The sequence below is a fragment of the Takifugu rubripes genome, chromosome 19 (assembly GCF_901000725.2).
Source record: "Takifugu rubripes chromosome 19, fTakRub1.2, whole genome shotgun sequence".
In the NCBI taxonomy this organism is placed as follows: Eukaryota; Metazoa; Chordata; class Actinopteri; order Tetraodontiformes; family Tetraodontidae; genus Takifugu; species Takifugu rubripes.
In genome coordinates, this window is record NC_042303.1 from 13466741 (window position 1) to 13478182 (window position 11442).

At 46.4% G+C, this 11442-nt stretch overlaps 2 protein-coding genes across 5 annotated transcripts; one reads left to right on the plus strand and one right to left on the minus strand.

Annotated features, from left to right (window-relative positions):
• The first annotated feature begins 344 nt into the window (after positions 1-344).
• On the plus strand, positions 345-2658 carry LOC101066900 (actin-related protein 2/3 complex subunit 4). Its single transcript, XM_011614088.2, has 6 exons — positions 345-501; positions 1082-1200; positions 1505-1616; positions 1720-1815; positions 1900-2070; positions 2145-2658. Exons 1-6 carry the CDS (start codon positions 499-501, stop codon positions 2148-2150), a joined length of 507 nt encoding a protein of 168 aa, XP_011612390.1. The 5' UTR covers positions 345-498; the 3' UTR covers positions 2151-2658.
• Positions 2659-2833: 175 nt separating this feature from the next.
• On the minus strand, positions 2834-11129 carry pfkfb4a (6-phosphofructo-2-kinase/fructose-2,6-biphosphatase 4a). 4 transcript variants are annotated; one of them, XM_003973466.3, is made up of 13 exons: positions 10901-11129; positions 7223-7339; positions 7042-7138; positions 6819-6960; positions 6681-6737; positions 6483-6604; positions 6190-6397; positions 5957-6103; positions 5767-5871; positions 5253-5382; positions 4854-4916; positions 4698-4762; positions 2834-3335 (listed from the first exon to the last, which is right to left on the minus strand). In XM_003973466.3, exons 1-13 carry the CDS (start codon positions 10950-10952, stop codon positions 3276-3278), a joined length of 1365 nt encoding a protein of 454 aa, XP_003973515.1. In that variant the 5' UTR covers positions 10953-11129; the 3' UTR covers positions 2834-3275. The 4 variants fall into 4 exon arrangements, with proteins under 4 accessions (XP_003973515.1, XP_003973517.2, XP_003973516.1 ...); XM_003973468.3 differs by lacking the exon at positions 10901-11129 and adding an exon at positions 8074-8342; XM_003973467.3 differs by lacking the exon at positions 2834-3335 and adding an exon at positions 3726-4340 and having other exon boundaries at positions 10901-11127.
• Positions 11130-11442: the final 313 nt, after the last annotated feature.

Below are 11442 nucleotides of genomic sequence, written 5' to 3' on the forward strand. Positions count from 1 at the left end.
TTAATTATAGTACAAGTACCCTTTTATGTACGATAATTAGACATATAATATCAAACGTTACCATTTATTAAAGGAGTTAGTATTACTTCAACTGAAAAGCGGAATGGTATCGTCGGATTGTACCATATTTTGTCGTGTTGGAAAAATATTATCTTCACAGCGATTCCTCAAATAATTTTAATCTTTAATGAGTCCAAGTGGTGATATAAAACATTTATGTTTAAAATTGTATTACAACCTGTCTAAATAATGGTAAACTATTCCAAAATGTCTTCGCTTCCAGCAGAATGGATTGTCTCAAGGGTGTGCTTGGTTTTTTTTACACCTTTAGACGGGGTAATGGAGCAAGCACTCTCAACACTGGTGTGTGGATAAACATGCTTGTTCATTAGAAAGGTGAGGTAAAACAAGCGCACCCTGTCTGTGTACGACTATGTTGGATTTACGGAAGAGGAGTCTCAGGCGTGGCTGAGGAACTTCCGTCTTTTACGGCACAAAATGGTAAGTCTTGTGCTCGCAAAGTATCTTTATACTTTAATATTTAGCCTTCTTCAGCTGGCCCCAGCTGTAGGCATTGTTTCATTCCTCTGTCGGTTAGCTTGCTTGGTGTATTTCACTGGCGGCGGTTTCTGGTTTAATGCAGTGGAACGAGAGGACGGGCATCCTTGATAGATTTTGCAGAAACTAAACTAAACTAAACTAAACTGTCTTCCCTTGTCAGCCCTTTTTGTCATTCTTTCTACAACTTAAGACTTAAAAAAAATCTAACGTTAAAAAGATTTCTTATTTGATTCAGACAAGCCAACTGTGAACAGCTACATCCGTCATCAGAAATAATCTTATTTAAGACATATGCATAACATCCGCTACAGTTTACAGTTGTAGCATGTCTAATGGTTGTTTCTCAATCTGCGGATTGCAATTGAGCTGCAGTATCTCCTGCATCATTCTGGCTCCCTATCTTTACTGATCTGCTACAGTTAGCTGAGATTCGCTCATACACCGAGATCGCAATAATGGCTGCATCATTTAGGAAGTTCTAATTGAACTCTGACATTTATCATGTCTGTTTCTCCTGTAGACAGCGACTCTGCGTCCTTATTTAAATGCCGTAAAGGCAACCTTGCAGGCTGCTCTTTGTCTGGAGAATTTCTCCTCTCAGGTTGTGGAACGTCACAACAAGCCAGAGGTGGAAGTCAGGTATGTGTAATACGTGCAGTTGTCGAGTCAAAGACCCCGTTACTTAGGCGTCCAAGTTTCCAGCCCCTAAGCTGTTTCAGTCATACATGTGTAGACTTGAGCTAATGTGGATTAGAAAATGTCAGAACCAAAAAGAAGAAAACAAAAAAAACAAAAACCAAGTGTGGGTAAAGCTGTAAAATTAGCCTGTGCTGACTTGCCACATCCTGTCTGTGGAGGTATTTCACAGAAATCTGCAGGGTCAAACAAAAGTGACAAAGCCTGTTTTTTTACGTGTCTTGGACTTACAGTGATGTTGTTACAGGAGCAGTAAAGAGCTGCTGCTTCAGCCTGTGGTCATCAGTCGCAATGACAGGGAGAAGGTTCTCATTGAGGGATCCATTAACTCTGTCAGAGTCAGCATCGCTGTCAAACAGGTACATGAAACAGCCACGGCTGTGGTGTGTTTTTGGTTTTTTGTTAAATTGCTCCTTTCACACAAACTTAACATGTATGCATGTTTTAAAAATTCACCTTCAGGCTGATGAGATTGAGAAGATCCTTTGCCACAAGTTCATGCGCTTCATGATGATGAGAGCAGAGAACTTCTTCATCCTGAGGAGAAAACCAGTGGAGGTAAGAGCAGCGGTGCCTGATCTGCTCTGGAGTCCCGGTGCTCAGGAGTCTCACTAATGTATTTTTTGTTTGTTTTTGCTGTAGGGATACGATATTAGCTTCCTGATTACCAACTTCCACACGGAGCAGATGTACAAACACAAACTGGTGGACTTTGTCATCCACTTCATGGAGGAGATCGACAAGGAAATCAGTGAAATGAAACTGTCGGTCAACGCCAGGGCCCGCATCGTCGCCGAGGAGTTCCTGAAAAACGTAAGCCGCTCGCTGCTCGCGTGTTTTAGTTCGGGAACGTGGTCCTGTCTGAAATCTGACTTCTCTTCCTGCAGTTTTGACGGCATCGTTGTTTGTGCTTTCACATGAGCTGGGAAACACCTGCAAGCGCCAGTCGGCACAAGGAGTAAACAGCCAATCAGCGTGGCCAATGAGACCAAACTGGCGACGACACCCGCATCCATCATTCCCCTGTACTCATGAATATTGATGACTGTATATATTGAAACATTTGCCAGTCTCATTTATGGATCTTAAAAGCAAATCTCCAACACAAAGGCGGGTCCTTAAACTCACCATCAGGTTATTTATGAATACAGGGCGATTGGAAGATGTGCTGTAAACAAAATGGCCAGTTTTTTTTTTTTTATTCATTTATGTGTCTGCTTATTACTGTCAAAAAAAAATGTCTCCAAAATTTCCCCATTCAGGAAACCCATTGATGGGTTAGAAAAGTCTTGAGTGGCATTTCAGCGCAAACATGGAACCAGAGCTGTCTGCAAAGAAGCCACCAAAGCTGTTTCATGAGATGATGCAAGATAATAAAAGTGTTTATACCTGCGTAACCGTTAAAGTCCGGTTTGTCTTTTGCTGGTCTTGAGCTCAGACCACCCACATCTTTATACCACAACACTTTCAGTCTCTCTTCAGGTGTCACTATGACAACTAGAGAGCAGAACACTTGCAGCCACAGAAGAGACCCGCTGGGTGAGTTGTTAGAATGACTAGAGGGGCTATGACAGGATGATTTATAAAAAATAATCTTTATTCTGGAGAGGACTTGAGACCTTTGTAGTTCACATTTGTACGATGAATTCTTCACCGTGAGATCTGTGCGGAGAATCGGCTGAGACTAAAGTGACTGCTAATAACAACGGAGGCACGTTTCTTCAATGAATCACTACAGTTGAAGAATAATCTCTTCATGGTCGCCACAGACCGGGCGACAATTGCACGAACAAAGCTGAACACGTTTCAGAAAGACACGCCGACAGTCATAGTTAAAATGTGCAGAAACATTCTGTGCAGCGTCCAAACACCCAAACACGCAGGTCGGTCTGAGTCGGCTCCTTCATCTTCAACTGCTCCCGTTATTGCAGCGTTCCGAGGTGAGAGAGGGGGAGAAGCTTCGCCGGGAGCAGGTCGGGATAAGGCTGCAGAGGCCCGAGGCAGGACGCAGCGGGAGCTCAGAGGTGAGGAGGGACGGTCTGCAGGGCGTCTTCGGGCGTGCGGTGGATGTTCACATTCTGAAACAGGAACACGGCATCGTCAGGTGCTGTTGGGGAAAATAAAACCAGAACATAGAAACGCACCAGGAGCTGAAAATAACCCCGATGATGCTGCGGAAGAGGACTTTAAACAGTCACAGACATGAGTTTTATATAAATGAGAAGTCATTTTGAGGATTTAATCATCCACCAATTGCAGCTCAGCAGGATTTTTTGTTTGTTTAATTTGATGGAATGGACCAGTTTTGATCCTCAGCTTGCTTAGAAAGCAGCAAGTAGACAATGCTGGACATTTGTAGGCAATTAAAGGGGAAAACACCGCTGCAGCAGGATACCTGTGCACAGATGCTTCAAACCCGGCTCCTAATGTTTGTGTCAGATGCTCTAAAATGATGCACAGGAAGCGTGTGAGGAGTATACAGGACAAGGAAGAGTCAAGTTTATTTAACAGGTATTTGACAGAGATATCTCCACTCTGAGCAGACATTTTTCAAAAGACTAAACAAAACTAAAAAAAACAAACCCAAACAGGCCGCAAAGTGTCTTCATTGTTACAGTGTTGGACACCTTAAGAACATTTCATGAGGAGACAAACATGGAATTGATTCTCATGTGCAACATTTAGCCTGGTGTCATTGTGCAATGCATTTAAAATCATGTCCACTACCAGAAATATGCATCATGTGATATTAAAATTAGTTTAAATTAAAACAAAATTAACGCTAACATTAACTGCTTCAACAAAAACCACTGAGTCACAGTCAGGTCTGCCGCAGCCTATAAAAGAAAAACAAGTTTGATTTGATCTCCAAAAAATAGGAGAATGATTGTGACACGCGATTCGCATCATAGCATTAATAATCCAAGATAAACTGGATCACAGGCAAGGAGATAAGAGTAACGTGGAGCACTGGTGAGTCTGTGGGAAAGGGGGGAGGAGTGGGAGTCGGGGGGAGGAGCGGCTCATTGGTGAGCTGGCACCGTGATCAACGCCTCCTCCGACATCCGCGTCACCTCTACGTTCTGTTTGATCAAGACAAAAATGAAGAATCACAGTGATGGGCAAAGTTCACGGGACACATGCAGTTCAAAAGGAAACGCCGAGGCCGAGGCTCGACTCGCTACGGGGGCCTTTCTCCGACGCACCGGCGGGGCGAGGAAAACAGTCTCTGCTGTGTTCTAACAACATAATCCTCCCGTAATCCCGTACAAATATTTGCTGGTTACCACCTTACAGCAGGGGGTTATACAAACATCAGTGCTGGCTTTTCAGACTGGAATCAAGATTTAGAACTGTGAAGCCGGACACCTGCCCGTGTGAGTCACCCTGACCTGAAAACAAGGAGTGTTTCTGCTACACGGCTGTGAATTTACACCCACCTCCGGTCTCTCTCTGTGCGTGTTGACCGCTTCCACGTTCAGGCTGATTGACTCCACCTTACAGCCTGGAGAATATGGGGCAACATTTAGCTATATGTTAGGCAGGAAAATCTATTTTCTCATGGTGATTACTGTGACGGTACGGGGCAATCCTACCGTAGGCCACTGGCGTTAGCTTGAGCACGGTGTGCAGGGGGCACTTCAAGTATGGCAGCTCTTCTGTGGAAACAGAACAAAGACATCCAACATCCTCAAACAGAAGCGAAAGTAAGATTTAGAAATGTGTAACTCTAATGTACACACCATATCAACCTGTATAATATATATATATAAAACTCAAAGCTTTCATCGAGTCATAATATGGAGCTGAGGGTGTTTAGCTTGTGTGGGAATGTAGCCACAGTTCATCTGTTTCCAACAATGCTGCTCAGCACTTAAGAATTCAAAGGCAGCACAACTGTTTTGTGTGTGTGTGTGAGTGTGTGTGTGTGTCTTTAATGGCATTGTTGTGTTCCAGAAAAGCACCCCGTGCTTCAGGTCTGGTCAAGAACCGACCTGCCGTCTTGTCCAGGAAATAGGCGAGCAGGCAGCGCATGACAGCCTGGTGACAGATGACCAGCACGTTCTTTTGACGCTCCAGCTCCATGATTACTGGCTCCAACCTCTGCACCAGATCCTCGTAGGACTGGGTCAAAAAAGAAGACAGGATCAACCCAGATCAAGGCGTTGAAAACAGAACACAAACTTTTGTAGCATTTCTTCCATGTTTCAACACTAACGGAGGAATAACAAGACAAACACAGCAGACTGCATGTGTGTGTGTGTGTGTGTGTGTGTGTTGGGGGGAGGGCTGTCAGTCAGCCATTCAGCAAACAACCTTCCACATATTTGGCAGAAACAGACACCGACATGAAGTCTTTGTTTATTATTCGTCGGTGTTCAGCCAAATCCAGGAGGCTGAAACCTCATTAGCAGAAATGAATGGATGCACGTTTCATAATCGTTATGGTCTGATGTGTTCTTACAAATGACACAGCTCTGCTACACAACTCCAGTTCCAGCCACTCACTTCTCCCTTGGGGTATCGATAACGGTATTTGTCCTGGTCCCTCAGAGCAAACTCTAGAGGATAGTGGTCCTGGATCTCCTCGTACCTCATCTCCTCACAAACGCCCTGAAACGAGGCGGCGTGCGGGTTGGACTCGAGCGTTAAGAAAACCCCAACCGTGGCCGTGCGGCAGCAGAACTCCACCACTCACCGCGTCGATCTCGTTCAGGACCTTCCACTGTTCGTAGGGCACGCTGAGACCCTCAGCCGTCTGGATGGTCCTCTTCATCTGACTGGTCCACACCTTCAGGTCTCCGATACTCTGCGAGTGGATGAACTGACCCAGCTTCTTCGCAAACTGAACGGAAGGGGAAAGAAATGTAAATAAACATGTGCGTCTTGGGTTTAAGACAACGGCACGGCAGATATTTTGCTTTGGTGTACCTCTTTGCCCCTGGACGTGAGGCCCGAGTCCCCCCCGATTCGACCCTTGACGTTGAGCTCGCTTTCGCCGTGGCGGCACAGGTAGATGGAGCGCGGAGTGATATGAATGTTCATGAGGTAATAGACGATCCGACTCTGGATGTGGTCCAACACCCGGTTCACCATGTACCTCTGACCAACATCCATGATTTTGATGTATGAAAGATCCCTAAAACGTCAGGCAGCAACCAAATCCTTTAATCCTTTGAATATAAACGACCTTATCCTGAAGTTTCTGGAAACACGCATCTCACCTGTCCAGGGCTTCATCCAGGGTCTCGTAGGAGTTTTCGTAGCACTTGATCCTCTTCATGAAGTCTTCTACCGCTTCTTCCGTGTTGCAGTTTGTGTAGTCGGGACTACCCAACTTCACTTGCTACAGAACCGGAAACATAAGCCGAGTGAGCAGGTGGCAAACACGGGCTGACTAAAACAGGATAAACGGCACTCACCACGATGTTCTCCTGGATCACATCTGGATCTTCGCACACAGACTCAACAAAGAAAACCTACATTTGAGGGCAGGGAAGGGCGACTCAAGCTTAGTTACTGACAACAACGTGACGCCATGCTGCGACGCCGCGCGCTACCTTGAAGCCGTTCTGCTCTGCAAACTGGATGATGGTTTCTCTCCTTTCCCTGGTGGTGTTTGTTGCATCAAAAACCGCAACCTGTCCTTCTTCTTCCGTGAGATACTGTCGAACGTCGTTCAACGCAGCAGAAGCACACTGTCTGTAACCAAAAAAAAAGAATGAAATCCCAAGGAAATGTTTAGATGTAGGTATTTGTAGCTCTGCCAGCGTGAGCCGTTACCTTCTGATCTTCAGCCCTTCTTCGTTGTCTGGACTGAAGAACTCGAAGGACTTGTAGATCTTCACGCACTCTCTCCTGTACTGCCCAACGTTGAACTCTACGTAAAAAGAGGAAAAAGCACAAAGGATTGAGTTCCTCGGCCCAAAACACCGAGATCCATTCCGCTCAGCCGAGCCGGTACCTCTGGTGGGCACTCCGATCCAGTTCAGGTACCGCGTCAGCTTCTTGGAGATATAGGTTTTCCCCCTGGCGGGAAGTCCTACTGTCACGATCAGGGTGGGACAGTTGGTCATACATACTGGAATGAAAAATAAAAGGGAGAAAGGGCTCCAGTCACGTGTTGCTGAAAGAGGCACATCTACATTTACTGAAAATGGTTTGTGCTCAATTCAACGGGAGCACTTGTTTAAAGTTGAAGCCAGGAAAACATCCCATAATATAGAAAGTCGTGTTGTCGGCTCGTCCTCGAGTGGACGTCCACTGTAATCAAAGGTCTGCATTATTATCGGACTGTTTTTAAATCGAAGGTGGATCGGAGTGTGCATGTCAGATGTTAATTCCCCAACCCAACCTGTTCCCGACCCTGAACCACCCGAACCAGCCGTTTGAAGCGAGTGAGGATGCACTGAACTCCCGGTGACCACAGATCACATCATTCACGTGACTGCGGGAACACAATCCCTGTTTACCAACAGCTGGTGCTTGACTTGGCACTCGGTAACAATGAGACGGCCGCCCCCGGTACGAGTCTTTTCCCCTCGATGCGAGCAGTCTTCATCTGTGTCCGCGGCTGGTGAAACCTTGCATAACTGTGTAGCAACGGGGCATCGGCAGCAAGACACCCGAACTCCATGAACCCAACTGCCCCCTCTGCTAGCTAGCACATCGGATGGCATTGAATTGGACCCACGTAGGAGCGGATTAACATTATTATTAGTGGGACTGGTTGTGTAATTTCAGTTCAGAGTTCACCGATTATCCGACGCCGGGTTGACACCATGCTAGCAAATGCCGCCACGTTGTCATACGCACCCTTCCTCTGAGAAATGTGTTTTTCGGGAAGGCCGTTTTTATACGGCATCCAGATCTTCTTGAGTGGGTTCTGGGTGAGTTCGCGCGGGTTCGACGGTGCTTTGTCCTCCATCGTGTCTTCGCCGGACGAGGAAGAGGACGCGACGGGAAGCCGGGACCTTTTCCCGTGATGCTCTTCTGGAGGTGACCGGTGTTTCATCAGCGATGCTCCGCGAGGATGGAGATTACCGAGCACCCGGCGGTCTCTCTCCCTCTCTTCATACCTCTCTCTGCCCCCCCCCCTCTCTCTGCCCCCCTCTCGCGCTCTCTCTCGTGATCACGTGCTGCTGTCAGGCCACCAAAGCCGACCGTAATTACTACAGAAATGGCGCAGGAGCACCAAATGTAGCGCAAGGATATTTTTAATATGGATTTTTTTTTTACAGCGACAAAAGCACAAGTTGTCCATAAAAATATGTTTCAACCAGTACAAGCGGCTTTCACACCTGATGCATTTTCATTCGGTAATTTAGTTGGATGGCTTCTGTTTTTTAAAATTGGAATAAATTAGCTTTTATAATGTGGACATATCACAATTTAAGATGCCAACACGTGTTATGTGGGTATCTTAAGAAAGAGGAAATGCCTGGTGTGATGTTGCTTCAACATTTAGATACAATGATTTTTTTTTATACAGAATTAGAAAAAAGCACTTGGAGAGCACGGTCTCCTGACACACAGACGTATATTCCTGCATATTGGACTTACACCCACTGTACAGGGAGGTTGCTAAGCCTTCTGGCTTTGATCTTTGGAAGAGCAAAGTTCAAAGCTCCTTCAGAATCCAAGAACATCATCAAAATTTAATCTCCTTTTTGAGATGTTATTTAATTTTGGTCATAACTTTTTGAGTTATTTTGCTAAAAGTCTAACACTGACTCACTAAGCTTGGCCGCAGTCTTATTCTGCATTAAAACAGATCTCCAAGCGTATTAATGCAGTAATTTTCAGCACTACTTCCTTGTTCCAGCAAACAAGACTCATCACTGCCAATAAATTGACATGGCCGCCCCACATACTTTAGCAAACTGTCGTCCAAACATGCCAAAATGTGGGATGTAACCAGAGTTTCTATGTGATTCTGCGTGATAGTTGAGTAATCTACATTCCCGGAACACTCTGGCGTGTGCCGTTTGAAGGAAGATGAGATTAAAAAGCCCAAGGTGAAAATGGTGCTCATCTTTGTCTGAATATAGACTAATTAACTTGCTACACTCATGTTTACAGAGAATTACACAAAAAAATCTCTTCACACAAACACTCACACACACTGTGTGTGCATGTTGTGTTGGTTAAAATATCACAATATCAGTGCTGCAGGGCTTACTGGAAAATAAGCCCAACACCCTTGAATAATACATTTATCTTCTTAACGTCTTAACCTGAAGAGTTGCTTCTCTTCCTGGGGATGAAACGAGCTGAACTGGTGGCAGCATTTAGTCGCAAAGCTCCATGAGATGGCAGCATTGCCCCTGTCCCGAGTGCTTGTTACACCTGTGGCACAGCCTGGCAGCTCACCCCAGTTTATCCCACAGGAGCAATTATTTTACTATTCAGTTGCTTCCTCCGCCTCAGATCAAGTGCTGAACTATAAAGTCCTCTGCGCTCCGTGCTCGACTGTGTGCGCCCTGTATGGCCTCGTCTTTTGCGCGATTATATTCATCTTTGGAGTCGTCTCTGCAGTGAAGGGCGACCTAAATATGGCAGGATGGAGGGTTCCTAATTAAAAGGCCTCTCTGTCCTGTGCTGTCATGTTCCTTGGGTCTACAAATAGGCTCAACGGCACACTTACGCACATTCACGAGCACACAGAGCATCGCTTCATAGAACAAACCACAAAAAAGGGAGTCAGCGCGTATATTTAAGGGTGTTAAGAGTCACACACAGAAGATAAAAATCACAGCGTGTCCTGAGAACAGCACCAAAGCTGAAACAACATCTTGCTTTACACAACACAAAAGGAGCAATGGCAGATTACAGATTACATTGGGTGTTGCAAATGGTAAATAGGGAAGAGGTGGCGCCTGTCTTTCTGCAGTGGGCGCGTTCTGGCTCACGCACTGTTTTGGACCGAAACGTTTCGCACCGCGACGGTGGGAAATAAGGCAAGTGGGTCAAAGGGCATCATCATTACGACAAAAGTTGAGCGCGCACTGCAATCTGATTCAGAGGTGGCACAAGCGCGCCGGAGCGGGCCGGGCAGAATGCGTTAATGTGCTATTTTCAGCAGTTTATCTTATCTGCTGCAGCCACACACCCGTGCGTGAAATATGTGAAATGAGGCGATCCGTCCACGCTGCCGACTGCAGCAGGACGAGGGTCTCCTCCTCCAGTGCCATATTGTGGTTGAGTTCAGGATGAGGAGGTTCCAGAGTCGCCCTCACAGTAACGCGGCTTTCGGGGAGCGCAGACAGAGACTCTGCTGACAGAGTCCGCCACCAGAAAGGACAGGACCCTAAACCCACCCATCAACCAGCGTCTTCAGCCACATTCAGCGCCCGGAGGCGTCATTTCAATAATAACTAACAGGAAGAATCAGAATTTCTGTCTTTACTCTCTAAGGCAGCTCATAAACATCCGGATGGATCTTCATCCTACGCGTCACAGCAACATCTGCCGCTCCTTCACATCAGTCTCGTTACAGTAAAAACACAAAGATTGTTGCTTTTATTTGTTTTGTAGGGTAAAGGTCTCTCGGACTCTTGTTTACATCGATCTTCCCCCCTCCCGTGATCCCGTTTGCGCCCCAACTCCCACTTCCCGAAACCCCGACAGCGATCACTCTTACCCGCTCTGCCCTGGTTCTGCGTGGCTTTCGGCCGGCTGGAGCAGCCTCTCATCGCGGACGTCTGCCTGGAGCGCTTGTGGTTGCGGGAGAAGCCTGCTGAGCGCTGACGCTCGCTGTGCGCGCACACCCACCAAGTGTGTGTATGTGTGTGCGTGTGTGTGTGTGAGACTCGGGGTCAGGAGGAAGGCTTTCTCCTCCAGTGGATGGAAGGAGGCTGCGGTTCACCTACTACCCTCACCGACCCTCCCATATACCCGCCCACCTGCCCTGGGGGATGTCCGACCTGGATTAATTCCGAGGATGCACAAACCAACCCCCACGCGCACACGTACACACCCGCCCAAGTTTATATTTGGAACTATAATATCCAGTGATACATGGAATACATCCACACTAAATTTAAAATGCAATTGAAATCTAACAAACCAAAATTAAGACATTAAACTTCGTGGTGCTGAGAAGGAATCCAGGTTTTGGTGTCCGTGATTATTCTCCAGTTGATACTTGAGTCAAGACCTACATCAGTTTATCAGGAGTAGCCT

Bases quoted from the DNA above. Each gene is read 5' to 3' on its own strand.
- pfkfb4a (XM_003973468.3), bottom strand. From the start codon at position 8,272: ATGAAACACCGGTCACCTCCAGAAGAGCATCACGGGAAAAGGTCCCGG. The intron at 6,738-6,818 runs GTAGCGCGCGGC...CCTCAAATGTAG, and splicing joins CAGAGCAGAACGGCTTCAAG to GTTTTCTTTGTTGAGTCTGT. The intron at 5,872-5,956 runs GTGAGTGGTGGA...GCCTCGTTTCAG, and splicing joins TCCTGAACGAGATCGACGCG to GGCGTTTGTGAGGAGATGAG.
- LOC101066900 (XM_011614088.2), top strand. The intron at 1,617-1,719 runs GTACATGAAACA...ATTCACCTTCAG, and splicing joins TCAGCATCGCTGTCAAACAG to GCTGATGAGATTGAGAAGAT. The intron at 1,816-1,899 runs GTAAGAGCAGCG...TTTTTGCTGTAG, and splicing joins TGAGGAGAAAACCAGTGGAG to GGATACGATATTAGCTTCCT.